Source organism: Pelobates fuscus, chromosome 12, assembly GCF_036172605.1.
Source record: "Pelobates fuscus isolate aPelFus1 chromosome 12, aPelFus1.pri, whole genome shotgun sequence".
Taxonomy (NCBI): domain Eukaryota; kingdom Metazoa; phylum Chordata; class Amphibia; order Anura; family Pelobatidae; genus Pelobates; species Pelobates fuscus.
In genome coordinates, this window is record NC_086328.1 from 22521167 (window position 1) to 22539359 (window position 18193).

Genomic DNA, 18193 nt, shown 5'->3' on the forward strand with positions numbered 1-18193 from the left:
TGGACGTTACATTGATTGATGAGCACAATCCCAACTGACCCTTCAGCAAGCACACTCTTTTTTAACAAAATTAAATACTTGTATCACACCTGTCCTGGATTTTTAGCTGGTCAGTAACCCGCTCTGCACACTGATAGCTTTATAGCACACAGAAAGACTTTTCGTATGGTTCATTCCTTTCATAAATGTTTTTCCTTGTCATTTTGTCTGAAATTGATTCACATACCTCTGCTAAAACATGTTATCAAACTCCTTTGCGATCAGAATTAGGTGTAATTTGCTATATACCCTTGTAACGTCAATGGTCAATGGCCAAAAACAGAACATACAGACATGTTGGAGAGAGAATAACTTTATTTGGATATTTCCTCTTAAGACACAGATACGAGAAGCATGCAAGACCTTACAGAAGCACCAAGACATAGTATAAGCGGTGCCCAGCTGGGCCATCCTACTCACTATAGAACAGTACAGGTGCTGAAGGCTTGGTACCTGCACATGCATTAAACAATAGAACGATACCATAGACACAGAGAGTGATGTCCATCCCATTCTCAACCACATTCTGTCAGAGGAATACCAATAGATACAACCTTACTGAAGCTATTCAAATAGAATAAATAAATAAAAACGGGCGTAAACTGCCACGTAACGTCGTCTCCAGTGGTCATACACCATCCTTGCTGGTTTATACATCTTACTATATATAATATTAGGATCTATAGGGGAGTTGGTTATATATTGCCCCTTTTAGTTTACAGAGAAAGATGTTACCAGAAACAGACTATCATATCTTTAGTGGTTTTTTTGGCATGAAATATGGATCAAAGCCTGCTCTTTGTATTCAAAAGACTCATAGCGTCTGGGATTGTCACCATATCTCAAGCAGCCTATGCATGTTCTCCTACAGAGATAGCTATAGATACATTTTTAGGGACTTACCATTAATATGAAACTCTTATGCCGTTTGTTGCTGTTCATTCACACACCTCATATCTGAAAATTGATCTAAAATACAGATCACATCCCTCCAGCTGAATATTGGTGGTCAAACAAGCACATCTATACCCTCTCTTACTTCTGTTATTGTACTGATTATACTGACAGAATTTAATTAAAAAAAAAAAACAAGTGCAGCCCCACACTGATCCATAACGATGACTATGTAGATAACAATGTTTTTCATTTTTTAATGAGCCAATATGTGCTTTGTAAATCCGATATCTAAGCAACCTTTGAACACTCACGTTCTTAGAGAGAAAGAAAAAGCCAAATGAAACTTTAATGAAGTGTGATATTTGCCTAACAAAAGACACTCCAGACTGCATTTTACATGAAATATCACAAAGCTACAATAGATAAATGTCTTCTTTATGAGCCAAACATCAAAATGAGCATGTGTGATGTCTGAATGCTTTGTAGACTTGTGATCACAAAATTCCTTGTACAGCAGAGTAAGAAGAGCGATTCTGTAGACTCGATTCAGTCTTTGCTGCATGGGGACTGTAATTTATTGACAAAAAACGGCCTTGGTTATCAACCTCCACGAAGCACTGCTGAGATCCGCACAGCTTTTCTCATCCTTCATGGTCTCAGCAAATGTCTGTTCTACGTGATAAATGATACCTGGAGTCCTGCTCTCCTCTCTCACCTTACCTGGTGGGTTACATTCAGACTCACGTTAGGAGAGCAAACTTAAAGAACTTTTCAGGATATTGGCAGGCCAACGGCAATGACCAACAAAGGTCACAGACCAACAATATTCTTTACTGCAGATGTTTTCACCAGGCAAGCTTGTGTTTATTTTATTCCATTAGTACCATTAGTGCCATAAAATACAGTGAGATTAGTTCCCCAGCACCAAATGTGTCCACCATGTATTTAGGATCTGCAAGGACTGAATGAAACCATCGCCCAAATGCGAGTGAGCTTCCTTCCACTGAAGGAGAAGGAATTCTACAGAACAATTTGTTGCTGTATCGTGATTGTAGATGGTTCTTCAGAAGAGCGGCAGTGTCTCCTGCCTGGAACATGAGATGGTGTGGAGCGTCTAGTGAGCTGCGACTATTTCGTTCTTTCAGAGGATGGGTGAAAAAGTCAAGGAGGCATGTAGGAGGTGGGAATGGGGATAAAGGCAAAGCAAGGCTCATTGGGGGGAATTGAGCGCAGAGTCTGGGGAATCTACCTTTGGGCAACGAGGCGGAAAAACCTTGTAGCTGTAATACTCTACCACCTGCTTGGGGACCTCGGCAAGGACACACTTTGCTAAGGCAGCAGGAGAGGCCTGAAACGTAGAAAAAATAAAAAAGGGTTAAATGATTGCAAGCACCCAACACAATCTCTATCACAATAGGGTGAGCAGGGAACAAAAACATTGTTATAATGAGGGAGAAGATAGGTTTACTTACCTCAAGCTGTCCCACGTGGTCATAGCCATATTGTTCGCCTCTGCTTCGTTTGCGTGAACCATGTCATAGCTGTGCTCTTGCACATGCAATAGAGTACCACATTGAGGTCTACGGAGGATCTCGCGGGACCGCTTGAGTCTCCATAGATGACTTCACACAATGAGTGAGACGACGCCTGAATCTCAAAGTCCTCACATGTGACAGCTGCATTTTGTCAACCTCCGTTTTTTTTTCCATAAAACAATTATATTACCTTATATTATCTGTGGATTACGTTAGAATTTTAATGAAATTCCAACGCAGTCAGAATCAGTATTTCATAAAGATTTTATCTTTATTAAATACTGAGAAATGACAGAACCAATTTTACTTTAAAACGGACACGTCATGCTTTGCACATTGGTGGCTTTTCTTCTGTCTTTTCCTTCGATTGCACCAAAATAATCAATCTTTCTGACATTTTTATTCATCGTTCAGATTGGTTTCTCCTGAATTTACTACTGATTACATTCACAAAATGATAAGATTAATGGGTATATTACTAGGGGAAAACAGTGATTTGACAGTTTGAGGGATTATTTACCCACTGAACAAAAAGTAAGAACGTGAAAGTGGTCTCAGAAAATCCCCCACTCTGAAAATGCTGAAACAATTATTGGAGAGAAAAGGAGCACTTTTGTTTCTCTTTTTTCATACACTCGAAATGACAACTTTGTGAAACAAAATAAAAAAAAACAAAGAACAAAAAAAAAACAGGAAAAACAAAATGACAGACAATGCACGGCAATTCATATTTTGGAGCAGATTAAGGAATTGAAAAGGTGCACGTAGGCCACCAAAGGGTTACACGACAAAAAGGTTAAGGACTCCAAAAATATGGAGCCTCTCTATCACTCTTTTAGTTCTAATACTGTCTAAAGCTTAACCTAAACTTGTTTCGTTTTGTTTGTTATGTAACTGTTGAAAAACCTGACAGAACAGGCTCGCACAAAAGAAACCTATTGTTCCATTACCATATAACAATCCTCTCTCTATCCTTCTGTATAAGTATGTACTGCTGGGATGTTAGAACTTTGGCTTTTGCATAAGCCCATGAGCTACTCCTACGCAACATTTATGTGCCTGTAATTTCTGTAATTTGAAAATAAAGAATGACAAAAAAAAAAAAGGTGCACATAGGAAACGCACCAGAAAGATTTTATTGTAAGAATATTCCTGCTCGGCTTAATTTAAATAATCTCAAAGGACACTGGAGGCACCAATACAGCTTTAATGCATCTGGTTTTGGCCTCAATAATAAGCTGTATTTTTTGCCTGCTTAACTCTTTATAGTTTTTGTACAACATAAACAAATGGTTTGCAGCATGTTGCACCATAAGCCGGCCACATTAGCCACACCAGAAAGACTTCCTGATCAAATGTATGCATGCAGTCTAATGTAGGTTGTATGTTGTTCAGATCATTCAGTACTGTCATTGGCTGAGCTGTGTGCATACCTTTTGATAAGGATGTCTTTTTCTGGAGCATGGTTAAAAAGTCAGGCATTTAAAGTGCAGTATTCTGCAAAACATTTTTCTTTTTTTAAATGCAAAAACTTGAAAGATTTGAGCGTGCAAAAAAATACAGCACATAAATGAGGACAAAACGTATAAAATGCATTGAAGTAGTATTGTAGCCCGGAGTGTCCCTTTAATACCAGAGGTTAATTTAGACTTCATACATAAACCGTCACATTGTGTCTCCTTAAACATACATTTTTGAATTCCCGGAATGGTACAAACTGTACAATATCACGGAGAACAGGCTCTCCTTTGGGTGCTCGTAAGACTCCATCGTCCCCATCCAAAATCTGCATGTCTGTAAAATCGGCGTTTCCAACACCCACAATGATGATGGACATGGGTAAGTAGGAAGCGCGCACAATAGCCTCCCGAGTGTCAGCCATGTCCGTTACCACTCCATCCGTGAGAATCAGCAGAATGTAATATTTCTGTAAAGAGAAGGCAGGGTTTGAGATCACGTGAAATGTCTAAAATGTCTGCACAGGTTTCTGTAGTAATATGACTGACTGGAGGACAGAAAGCTATTTTGGGGCAAAATTCAAAAACTGTAGCAATTGCCATGGTTACCAATGGAATGCTTCAACTGATTGATCCACCGCTGAAACAATCACCATGGTAACCAACATTATCCTGTTGCTTATTGCTCTAAACCTGAAACAAGTACCACTATAACTATTGGAGTTTGTTACGGTGACTGTGTCCATTCTGCCTTCCCTGACTTCCATTACATCTGATGCTGCAACAGTGATTATGGTCTTTATCTCTCTGTGACTCCTGACATTGCTCCTTCTGATTATGCGAATGACATTTTTTTTCCTCTTGTCCACACTAATGTATAAATAGTCTTTGTTAGGGGTATTCACATTAAACCACCTTTATGGATTGATAAAGACACTCTCTATCCTTTCAAACTGTACCATGTTTCACTCATCGTTGCCCTTACAAAATATTCCAGCTGCTTGCTCCACACGTAACTAACCAGTTCACAAGGGATCTTTTTAAATAACACTGAATGCCCTTCGTAAAGTAGAGAGGTAGCAGGGTGACTTACCGAAGCCTCTTTGGTCCTTTCTTCTTCCGAAGCCAGCCGTGCCACCCTTGAAATGATAGGTGCTACATTTGTCGGTCCGTACAGTTGAATTTTGGGTAAGCAGTTTTGGTAGGATTCCACTATACCCTGAATACCTAAAAATAAAAAAAATGGACAGAGGAGAGAAGGTCATTCAAACATTAGTTACATATTATTTTATAGTTAGTATTTTATTAAGATGTATAACTAACATACACAGCAATTAAAATATGAATGCCCGCAGCTGTAGGGGATACGCTAGCTCAAAAAAGGAACATGCATGTCAGGCTGAGCAGCATTCAGCAGCCAAACTTGGCATCCCAACTCAAGGTAGGCCAATATGGGTTGGGTGCCTTGAGTTCCATTCGCACAGCACTATGCGTCTAATGATGAACTTGTCTCTTTTGCTACTTTAAAGGGACACTATAGTCACCAAATCAACTTTAGCTTAATGAAGCCATTTTTGTGTATATATCATGCCTCTGTAGTCTCACTTCTCAATTCTCGTCCATTTATGAGTTAAATCACTTTTGTTTCTGTTTATGCAGCCCTAGCCATACCTCCCATTCCCTCGCCTCCCTTGACTGTGACTCACATGGCGTACATGAAATCAAAATGTTTCATTTTTAATCTAAAGTTGAATTGGTGCCTTTTAAGCAAGTCAACCACCCCAAACTGGGGCAATCCTGCCAAATCCTAAACTGTTGGGAGGTATAAACATGCAGACACCCTCTGTAGTATGAAGGTTTTTGGGTGATATTCATTATTGCATAAAGTAATAGGGATTATATACTGCATGAGTTCAGATTTATATAACTGCTCATCATTCCCTCGTGTTATCTGTGCCAATTCTAATTTGTTTTTTTGGTACTTTTATTATCACTTTTATTTCAAAAGCACAAACATATGCGATAGCACTGAATAGTGGGTTAAAAAAATACAGGCATTTTATTTTGTAATAAAACACATTAACGAGACAAGAACAGGAGGTGACAAAAAACATGGAGCCGCTTACATTCTATAAAAGCAGACTTATCAAGCAGATATAATATAATAAAACCACACTCGAGTGAATAACACTTTGTATGAAATGAAGCACTTGCAAGTGAACTGGAAATTAAAAGTGATTTTCAGCTTTTAGGCCAAAACAGCAGGATTAAAAGGATAATTTTAACTAATTTAGCCAAAAACATGGAAACTTCCCGTCACTTCATCCTGTAGTGAATACATCTTCCTGACATCCATAGACATTAAGCAATCTCTTACCCTCACATTCATCGTCATCAGGATTGAAGTTAATAGCAAAATCATGGGAAACCTTTTAAAAAAAAAAAAAAGACAAGTGTGTCAGCAACTGCAAAAAGAAACAGACTAGTCATTAGTGCAGTAACAGCTACGCTTGGCATTGCAGACTAGATTTTACACAATGTTTAGCAATTCTAAGTGTTTCCTCCTCGGAGGTTACCATGGCCAGTCTGATGGCTTAGCCAGTGTTCCTGGGATGGCTGATTAATGTTGCATTCTAACTAGAACAATGTGCATAATGGCCAGCGGTCATTGTACTGGGGTTATCTGCAAGACGCACAATGCACAGATTCTTATGGCACGTCTACTGTTGTATTGGTTAAGTAGATGAGAAGAGAAAATTAAAAGCGGTCCATCACTGTCAGGATCGGGACAGGGATCCAACACGCAGAGTACAAAGCGTAGTAGGTACGTATACCGGACCTTAGAATGGCCGGACTTAACGTAAGGAGTAAGTAGAGAATGGTCAGAGACAAGCCGAGGTCGAGGGAACGAGAAGACAGGTAAGCGAGAGACAAGCCGGGTCAAGGATAACAGAGACAAGCAGAGTAATACAAACAAGCCGGGTCAGAACCAAAGAGACAATAGACATACAAGAGCACTGAGTGACTAGACTGGCTAGAACCACGACAGGGCAATGAGCAAATGCGGGAAGCTCTATTAAATACCCCGGTTCTAGGAGGTAATCACACCCCCGACGAGTCCTGGTTCGTGTTCAGGGTTTGAGTGACAGGTCGAGCAGGCTTGGCGTCATGACGTCGGCTACTGGGCGTCACGTCATAAAAGTGCGTGGATCCCTCGCGGCCGGCGTGTAACCGACCAGAGGAACTGCGAGGAACGGAGGAAATAGCCCTTCTGAACGGGAAAACGTCTAAGTCTCTCCTCTTATCAGAGGTAGAGACTACAGGTACCCTGACAGTACCCCCCCTCTCAGAAACGCCCACCGGGCGGAAGCAACCGGGACCAGATGGAAAGCGGGAGTGAAAAGCCCTGCGGAGGCGAGGAGCATGTACATCCTCCTGAGGTACCCAAGTCCTCTCCTCAGGACCATATCCCTTCCAGTCGACAAGATACTGTAACCTCCCTCGAGAAATTCGAGAATCGATGATGGAGTTGATCTCGTATTCCTCCTGACCCTCAACCTGAACAGAGCGAGGGGAGGAAACAGTGGAGGAAAATCTGTTGCAAATCAACGGTTTCAGCAAGGAAACATGAAAAGAATTAGGGATGCGTAAGGCAGATGGAAGAACTAGGCGATACGCAACCGGGTTAATACGAGTCAGAACCCTGTAAGGACCAATGTAACGAGGAGCGAATTTCATAGAAGGAACCTTTAAACGAATGTTTTTTGTACTCAACCATACCCTATCACCAGGAACAAAAACAGGAGCCGCCCTTCTGCGTTTATCAGCGTGTTTCTTGAACAACATGGAATTATGTAGGAGAATTTGTCGAGTCTGATCCCACAACTTCCTCAGATTGGCAACATGAACATCAACCGACGGTAACCCTTGGGAAGAAGAAACCGAAGGAAGGATGGAAGGATGAAAGCCATAATTCATGAAAAAGGGACTAGAACGAGTGGAATCACAAACAAGATTATTGTGTGCGAACTCTGCCCAAGGAATCAAACCGACCCAATCGTCCTGATGTTCGGAAACAAAACAACGTAAATATTGTTCAATTTTTTGATTGGTACGTTCAGCAGCTCCGTTAGACTGAGGGTGATAAGCAGAAGAAAAATTCAATTTGATACCTAATTGAGAACAGAAGGATCTCCAGAAACGTGAAACAAATTGGGAACCTCTATCAGAAATAATTTCGGAAGGTATCCCATGTAAACGAAAAATTTCTTTAGCGAATATTTCCGCCAATTCAGGAGAAGTCGGAAGTTTAGGTAAAGGCACAAAATGAGCCATCTTAGTAAACCTATCGACTACAGTGAGAATCACAGTCTGTCTTTTAGAAATAGGCAAATCAACAATAAAGTCCATGGCCAAACAGGACCATGGTCTCTCTGGAATGTCCAAGGGCTGTAAAAGACCACATGGAAGGGTATGAGGTTGCTTAGTCTTAGTACAGATCTCACATACTGCAATTAAATCCTTAATATCCTTTCGTAAAGAAGGCCACCAGAAATCTTTAGAGATTAAGGAATATGTCTTGCGAATGCCAGGATGCCCCGCCACCTTACTCTCGTGAAAACACTGTAAGAGCTCCCGTTGGAGTTCAGGAGGAACGAAGTGTCTTGCCACAGGAGTCTGCCTAGGTGCCAGATGTTGCAACTTCATGATTTGGTCAAGCAGTGGAGAATGAATTTTAAGACTTGTGTTGGCGATAATATTGCACTTGGAGACTACTGAGGATAAAACTGGCTCAGATACAGTAGAAGGTTCATGTTGGCGAGACAAAGCATCGGCTTTAGAATTCTTAGAACCAGGTCTATAAGTGAGTACGTAATTGAAATGGGTGAGAAATAAAGACCAACGAGCTTGCCTGGAGGACAATCGTTTGGCCTCCCCAATATAGGACAAGTTCTTGTGATCCGTCAAAATAGTAACAGGATGTAAGGTCCCTTCCAACAAATGTCTCCATTCCTTTAAAGCCATGATAACTGCTAGTAGTTCCCTGTCACCAATGTCATATCTGCTCTCAGGGCCAGATAGCTTTTTGGAAAAAAAACCACATGGATGTAATGGTTTATCCACACCTAATCTTTGGGACAGGATAGCGCCTACACCCGTCTCTGAGGCGTCTACTTCGAGTAGGAAAGGCAGAGTAGTATCAGGGTGAACTAAAATTGGTGCAGAAGCAAAAAGTTCTTTGAGAGTCTTGAAAGCAAGAAGTGCTTCAGTAGACCAATTCTTAGTGTCAGCCCCCTGTCTGGTCATATTGGTGATAGGAGCAATAATTGAGGAGTAACCCTTAATGAAGCGCCTATAATAATTGGAGAATCCAATAAACCTCTGAATGGCCTTGAGACCCTTAGGTAAGGGCCAGTCTAAAATGGACTGGAGTTTATCCGGATCCATCTTAAACCCTTCCCCAGAAATCACATAACCAAGAAAGTTTGTCTGAGACTGATCAAAACTACATTTCTCCAGTTTGCAGTATAAGCCATGTTGAAGAAGTTTGCGCAAAACCCTTCTGACTTGTCTGTGGTGAGTCTCAATGTCCCTAGAATGTATAAGTATATCATCCAGGTATACAATAACACAGTCATGTTGAAATTCCCTAAGAACTTCATTGATCAAGTCCTGAAATACTGCCGGCGCATTGCAGAGACCAAAAGGCATTACGGTATACTCGTAGTGCCCATATCGAGTGTTGAACGCCGTCATCCACTCGTGGCCCTGCTGAATCCTCACCAAGTTATATGCCCCTCTGAGATCTAACTTGGTGAAAATCTTGGAACCCTTTAAACGATCAAAGAGCTCGGTAATCAAAGGAATCGGGTAGGCATTTCTAACGGTTATCTTGTTCAAACCTCGGTAGTCAATGCAAGGTCTCAGCGTACCATCCTTCTTTTTAACAAAAAAAACCCCAGCCCCGGCAGGGGAGGAGGATCTCCTAATGAATCCTTTGTCTAGATTTTCACGAATATACTCCTCTAGGACTACGTTCTCTTTAGTAGACAAAGGGTATACATTGCCCCTGGGAGGCATAGTACCAGGGAGTAGATTAATCTTACAATCAAAGGTCCTGTGTGGAGGTAAAGTATCGGCCTTCTTTTTGTCAAATACCGCCTTTAAGTCCCGGTACAGTGGCGGTATTTGTACTTCTGTAGAGTCGGTAGACTGAGTGGAAGTATTAACTATGCAAAGCGGTGAGACTTTCTGTAAACACTTCTCCTGACAATTCTGACCCCATGAGATTATCTCCCCTAATTCCCAATCAATAATAGGGTTATGTCTCTTTAACCAAGAACACCCCAGGACTATGGGAACAGAAGGGGATGAAATGAGTAACAGAGATATGTCTTCCTCGTGTAAAATACCAACAGTTAAGTTAACGGGTATGGTTTCACGAAAAATCACAGGCTCAACTAAAGGTCTACCATCTATGGCCTCAACGGCCAAGGGCGTCTCCCTTAACTGAGATGGAATAGTGTGTTTAGTGACAAAAACTTGGTCGATAAAGCTCTCAGCAGCTCCGGAGTCTATCAATGCCACAGTCTCTACTACTCCCCTCTCCCAAGTTAAGGAAACGGGTAGCAGAAGCCTATGATCTTTATAATTATGAGTAGAGGACAAAATAGAAACACCCAAGGCCTGTCCTCTAGAGAAACTTAGGTGCGAGCGTTTCCCGATCGATTAGGACAATTTAGGCGTAAGTGACCTCTGACTCCACAGTACATACACAGCCCCTCCCTTCTTCTGTACTGTCTCTCCTCCTCTGAGAGATGAGTATTGCCTATCTGCATAGGTTCTGGAAAAGGTAAGGTTTTGGTCTCAGGACTTAGAAAAGAGGGAGCTAGTTTGAAGGAAGGTCTACAAGTTCTATCTCGAGTGTTCTGTCTCTCTCTTAAGCGTTCATCAATGCGAGAGATAAAAGAGATTAAATCCTCCAAATTCTCAGGAAGCTCTCTAGTAGCCACCTCATCAAGTATTACATCTGATAATCCGTTTAAAAATACGTCTATATAAGCCTGTTCATTCCACTTAACTTCTGCCGCCAAGGACCTGAACTCTAGTGCATAATCCACAAGTGTTCGGTTTTCTTGTCTAAGGCGCAACAGTAATCTGGCTGCATTGACCTTTCTACCAGGAGGGTCAAAAGTTCTTCTAAAAGCAGCTACAAAGGCATTATAATTATATACTAACGGGTTATCATTTTCCCACAACGGATTGGCCCATCTCAGAGCCTTCTCAATGAGTAAGGTGATAATAAATCCGACCTTCGCCCTATCTGTAGGATAGGAACGGGGTTGTAATTCGAAGTGGATACTGATTTGGTTTAAAAAACCTCGACACTTCTCAGGAGAACCACCATAACGTACAGGTGGAGTAGGCACCTACAGTGGCTACCTCTAAACCTGAACTTACAGGAGAGATAGAATTATTACGCATCTCTTCTGGTGGATTATTAGGACGAGATAATAATGCCTGTAGCGCTTAGGCCATCTGATCCATTCTATGTTCCATGGCGTCAAACCTAGGATCGGAAGGACCAAGCTGACTACTTGTACCTGCAGGATCCATTGGCCCTGTCGTAATGTCAGGATCGGGACAGGGATCCAACACGCAGAGTACAAAGCGTAGTAGGTACGTATACCGGACCTTAGAATGGCCGGACTTAACGTAAGGAGTAAGTAGAGAATGGTCAGAGACAAGCCGAGGTCGAGGGAACGAGAAGACAGGTAAGCGAGAGACAAGCCGGGTCAAGGATAACAGAGACAAGCAGAGTAATACAAACAAGCCGGGTCAGAACCAAAGAGACAATAGACATACAAGAGCACTGAGTGACTAGACTGGCTAGAACCACGACAGGGCAATGAGCAAATGCGGGAAGCTCTATTAAATACCCCGGTTCTAGGAGGTAATCACACCCCCGACGAGTCCTGGTTCGTGTTCAGGGTTTGAGTGACAGGTCGAGCAGGCTTGGCGTCATGACGTCGGCTACTGGGCGTCACGTCATAAAAGTGCGTGGATCCCTCGCGGCCTGCGTGTAACCGACCGGAGGAACTGCGAGGAACGGAGGAAATAGCCCTTCTGAACGGGAAAACGTCTAAGTCTCTCCTCTTATCAGAGGTAGAGACTACAGGTACCCTGACAATCACAGAACCAACAAGATTGCCCAGGAACCTCCAGGGTCTTCCCCAGTCCCAATAACACTGAGCCCCTAAGTCAGCTTGGTTTTAATGTTCAAGAGAATAGAGATTGATTTGGGAGGATCTCGTGTCTTACATGGACGACCATTTCACTAGTTATTCCCCTTTGGCCTCCATAAATAGACACAAGAATACACATATCACACAAGCGGCCCCTTTAGATCTGAAATAAAGGCTTGATGTAGCTGGCTTTTTCACGTGGCGATGCGGATTCCCACAGACATTTACAGACAAAGAGAATGACAAACAGCTTGTATGCCGCCAGGAGCTAATGTCAAAGATTTACAGGCGCAGTCTGAAGATGCACGAGGTCACAACGTGACACTGATATATCAGATGCATGAGGGTAGCGACAGAATGGGAGCAGAAGAGAAACTGTGCAGATATATTTGCTGGGAAAGATTTCAGCACAAAAACACAAAACTGAGAGAGAAAAAACTAAACAGAAACACCCTAAATATGCTGACAGTGCAGGTTACAGGTATCTTGAAATCAAGGCAGGTGTATGCTGGGGGGTAATGGTCCACTGGGTTTGTTTAAATCACCATGTGAGGTCAACTGTACACCAAAGATGCCAGGGGCTAGAGGCTGCTTTCACTGCTCATCTTGGTACAGTCCCTATGCGTCTCGACTATGTGGCCCGACCCGATACAGCCGCACTGTGATTGACAGCAGAACCCTCCACTTTCACGTGTCACAGTAACATAAAAAAGAATATTCACTAAACAGCAACTTTTAAAACTCGCACAAGCATAGTCACATTGGAAAACAAAAATCCAGTTTAACCAATAGAGATCCCCCACATGCCAATTCTGCTATTTTGTTTGTTTACATAGCTTCAAAAGTCACCACAATTCATTGCTCAGTAAGTATACCCCATTGTGCTAATTCATTAGACTGCTATTTATAGTTGACAAATGATTGTAATAATTAGGAAGTAGAAATATATCGTGAGGGCCCCAGCTACACTGATTTAATTGTTTGTTTGTTAATTTTTATAGGAGTCAGATTGAACATTCACTGATCACATTAGATTTCAAATATTCGTCTTTCATAATTAACTTGCAATCTCTGGAGTTTATCCACTAAAGAGCGAGACAGAAAGTCATGACAATCAAAATAACTCAGCAATACGTAGATTAATAAACAGCAGTCAAACTCTAAACTTTTCATTTATATGAATAAGCTACATCTCTACGTATGTTTAAATTAGGGTAATACTTGTATACGGTAATAATAATTAACAATTCTAATAATAATGTAACAAATAAAGAAGTAATAATAATAAAACAATAAATTAATGATACTTGTATATTTATATGATAGTAAAATAAATGAATAATATATATACACCTATAGCCTGTAACAATAATCAATACACAATAAAACATAAATTAACAATAAATATGGTAATAATAATCAAGACATTATAAAACACAGTAAAAAATAAAAGCTATATACAGCAATAATAATTATATCCATATACAGTGATAATAATCGATCCATAATAAAACACAACGACAAATAAAGTTATATACAGCAATAATAAGTATATCTATATACAGTAATAATCGATCCACAATAAAACACAATGACAAATAAAAGCTATACACGGCAATAATAATCGATCCACAATAATACACAACGACAAATAAAAGCTATACACGGCAATAATAATTATATCTATATACAGTGATAATAATCGATCCACAATAAAACACAACAACAAATAAAAGCTATATATGATAATAAAGATATGGTAAATCATGGGTTTTATGTTTTAACCAGCACGGCACTGATGAGCTATATTTAAAATAAAGATCCCTTTGTTTTGTTTTATTTACTTAACATAGAGAAAGGGAAATAAGAAAAATGCACTCTAAATTATCATAATTAACAAAAAGATTAACATGCAGCGTTAAACAGATAATACGAGCCCCTGAGGAGTTCCTGGTGATCACAGAGGCTTCATTTCATGCGGTGTTTAATATGGAACATTAATAACTCTTACAGATTATTGTAATATTGTTGTGTGTGCAGCACTGAACTCTAAGAGGAGGAATAGAGAATTACTCCCCAGGACCACATTTACATGTCAGGCGCCTGTAGGCACAAGTCTAAGGCGCCCCCTGCTCCCCAACCCTAAAAAAGGAACAGAAAGTATAATCCATTTATTAACTGGACATTACAAGCCTAAAAACATCGAAAACACGCATTCATATTTGACAACTGCATATGTATGAATATATATGTATGTTTGTATTTCTGCTCTGCTTGTAATGTACTGTGTTGTGTTTTAATCTGTGAGTTTAGTGAGTGTATTCATCTGTGTAACTGCACGCCGGGTTAAAGATAATGTTAGAAGTGGTTATGGTAAAAGGGGGAATTAAAGTAAGAGGGTGTTATTGGCAGAATCAGATTGCATTGGGTGTTTAGAGATAAGACGATTAGAAGCTTGGGAGAGATTGAAAGTTGTAGTACAAGGACTGTTTAGGATTACTGAGTTTAGGGCCAGAGTGGGGTTACATTTAGAACTGAGGTACATGAGATGTTTAGATTTTAAAAAGAGTTAAACATAGGATTACGGCAAGGGGGTTTAATGTCAGGTTTAGACTTGCTGGAACTTAAAGAGTTATTTGCAAAGTACTCCCCATCCTATGTATGCTGTAGACCAGTCAGATGGGTTATATTAGAGCTACAGGAGCTGTTACACAGTGTGCATCACTCAGAGCTCCCCCTGCTCCTCCTGCAAGGCACTTCCTGTGTGAGAGGCTGTTAGTGGGCAGATGGGAAGTGATCCCTTTCACTTCCTGTCCAGCCTCACACACAGGCACTGGAGGAGCTGGGACAGCACCGAGTTTTACACCCACTATAACTGCTCCTGCAGTTGTGCTATTAAGACTGACTGATCTACAGAGGATACTGGCCAAGGCTCCTGGTACTTCTCTCCCCGCCAGCCAGTCTAAGTTCAAAAAGGCACATTGTAAGTGATGAAAATCATCCCTAGTGCTCATGTGCTCATGTGCCTACTTTGCTTAATGGGAAAGCTGACCCTACCTAGGGCGGCTCTAATTTGAAGAATTTGGTTGAAAGGCTACTTTCCACTTAACTGTACAAATGGCTACTCGTAGAGGTTTATTTTTTTTCTTCCGTTTTACATACAATTCTTCTAATCACTGCTACCGGATTGCTACACATAAAATGTGAGCGCTATACATGTTTTCCTATACTTACATCATTGTGTGTAAATTGTATGTATTTATTATAACAAAACAAGTGGCTTCTATGTCCGTACAAATTGCTTTTTCGACTTGTGAACTACTTATCTAATGTACTATGTTTTTGCTTGTGCTATGCTATTCACACTCAATAAAAACTTGATTGACAAAGAGGGAAATATTAGTCAATACACAAGCCAAGGTCAGAGTAACAGAGAGACAGAATAAACGTTTATACTTGCTGGGCCAGGATAACAGAAAATCAGGACAATGTATAGGCTAGCCGTGTCAGGGTTACTCAAAATCCAGAAACAAGTAACAACAAGGTCAACACCAGAAATACTGACAAGGTTATAGGAACGCACTAAACGAGTATTGAAAACAGAAACCATGATAAAGCACTGTCAATGGAACGAGGGCACTTTAAATAATGCAGTGTTTAAACTAATTCGTCCACTTCACTCCTGCGACCCCAAAACATACAGGAACGAGGTCACTGTAGTGACGTGGGTAGAGTGGGACCAGATATGACGCTGCACACTTTATTATTTATGAACGCTCTCTGATCGTGAATAGCGTCCTTTATGTTGCTTGGTGGCAGGCCATGAGTGAGTTGTGCAAGGAGACACTGAGTGAACTTTACTCATAGAGATGCATTGCTTCAATGTATCTCTATGAGGAGATGCTGATTGGCTAGGACTGTATGTGGCTTGTGCTGGCTCTTCCCCTGATCTGCCTGCTTGACAAGGTCAGCCAATCCAAAGCTTCCCCCTGGGAAATTATTGTGATTGGCAAAGATCATCAGTTCTGATGATGTCAGCCAAGCAGGCAGTTTAGGGGCAGGAGCCAGCAGCAGTAGACTGGAATAAATATTAGATGTCACTATATTTATGGGGCAAGGGAGGGCTTGGGGGCTTGTTTGTGTTCCTGACCTTATGGCATTTCTTTAATGTGTGTTTTATTGTTGTGTACTCATAGACACTACATATCACTGAGTTTTATTGTAGTGGAGTTCTGTTCTATATGCACAAACTATTTCGCTACATAAACATGCTTACCAAGATAGAAATGAGGGACTCATTTATTTGGATCTCAAATGAGGACACGAGATTTGTGGATCACCTTCAGTTGTGGTAATAGGGGTTCCATTGGGGCAGAGAACATTTCCCTAAATAAATCAGCTTTACTCGACTAGCACAGTCTATGTGCATCAAAAGAAAATGCAGAGACAGCTATGCTGTAATGAACACATATTGAATTGTTAGCGAGTTCAGCAATGGGAAGGATGGACAAGCAATTTATTAGCCGCCGTCTGGCAGTAGTAGGGTAAAATGACTGCAAATCTGGTTTCTCCATTGGCTTTCGGCTCTCTCTTTCTCCATCTGAATTCATTACATTCAAATTCACACAAAATGCCGTGTGACACTAACTGGAAATTCATTGTTCCTTACACTTCAGTGGAATCCTTAGCGAGAATAGCAGGGCCCCGAGTGGCTTTAATTACCTGCATTTTACATCTCATTATTAGAGATAGGCATTCTAGAACAGTGAAGGATATTCAAGCCTTGGCATCACTTAATCATGCAGAATAATTCCAGCTTGTTGCTTTTGTAAATCTTTACTTTATTATCCCGGGTAACTAATATATAAAATGTTCCATTATTCTCGAAATGGCAGGCTGTGTATTGATTTGCGGGATCGTTCTCTGCTGTCACAAAACAATAGCGAGCTTCTGAATTCCCACGAATGCTGGCAGCACATTTATAGGTAGTTACATTGTAGCCACGCTAGTGAATTTCTAACAAATACTGCAATATTTTGCAGAATAGCAATACGATGCCATGGGATTTAGCTCGTTTTTATTCCTTGTAGGTATTGTGATAAAATGAAATAAGAGTTTGAGCATCTGAATAAACCTGCTTGCTTAATTCCTTGGTGAAAACCCTGCACAATTCAAGCATCTTTAAGTATCTGTTCTAATTAAAGGAACATTTTTATAAAATATGTTTGTACTTTTGTTTTTAAATAAATGGTTGTTAGTATGTACAATTCCCTGTTCCAGCAAAAATGAGTGACAGATTTATTATTTTTAAGAAGTGTTACCAATTCAAAATTCCTGAATGTAGGGAGCCATTTTGTCTCTGTTAGAACTATCCCACCAAGCTCTTCTTCACTAAAGCATCTTCCTCCTGCTACTGCTTACACAATTTGTTCTAGTGAATCTATGTAAAAAAATTTAAGGACTTTACAATACTTTGCAACACTCTTAACAATGACACATCTGTGTCAACAATGTGCAATGTCAATCAGCAGTGGCCAAGGCCAGTAAGGTATTGTCATGCATGAAAAAGGGCATTCATTCTCGGGACGAGAATATCATTTTGCCTCTTTATAAAGCACTGGTAAGACCACACATTGAATATGCTGTGCAATTTTGGGCACCTGTTCTAAAGAAGGATATTGTGGCACTGGAATGAGTGCAGAGGCGGGCTACAAAATTAATAAAAGGAATGGAACATATCAGCTATGAAGAAAGGTTAACAAATTTAAACCAATTTAGTTTAGAAAAACGTCGCCTGAGAGGGGATATGATAACATTATACAAATATATTCGGGGCCAATACAATCCATTGTGTGGAAATCTATTCACAGACTTTACATAGGACACGAGGTCATGCGTTTAGACTAGAAGAAAGAAGATTTCGTCTAAGGCAAAGGAAAGTTTTTTTTACTGTAAGAACAATCAGGATGTGTAATTCTCTGCCTGAAGAAGTGGTTTTATCAGAGTCCATACAGATGTT

General features: G+C 40.6%; 1 protein-coding gene across 5 annotated transcripts in view; it reads right to left on the minus strand.

Moving 5' to 3' along the window:
- Positions 1-336: 336 nt before the first annotated feature.
- CPNE7 (copine 7) overlaps positions 337-18193 on the minus strand; it is a 65461-nt gene continuing 47604 nt past the window's right edge. For all 5 annotated transcript variants that reach the window (XM_063438329.1, XM_063438330.1, XM_063438327.1 and 2 more), the window contains exons 13-16: positions 6306-6357; positions 5022-5155; positions 4162-4398; positions 337-2284 (exon numbers count right to left, since the gene is read on the minus strand). In XM_063438329.1, the coding sequence (XP_063294399.1) occupies positions 2147-2284; positions 4162-4398; positions 5022-5155; positions 6306-6357 (561 nt within the window). In that variant the 3' untranslated portion in view covers positions 337-2146. The remainder of the gene's footprint in view (positions 2285-4161; positions 4399-5021; positions 5156-6305; positions 6358-18193) is intronic.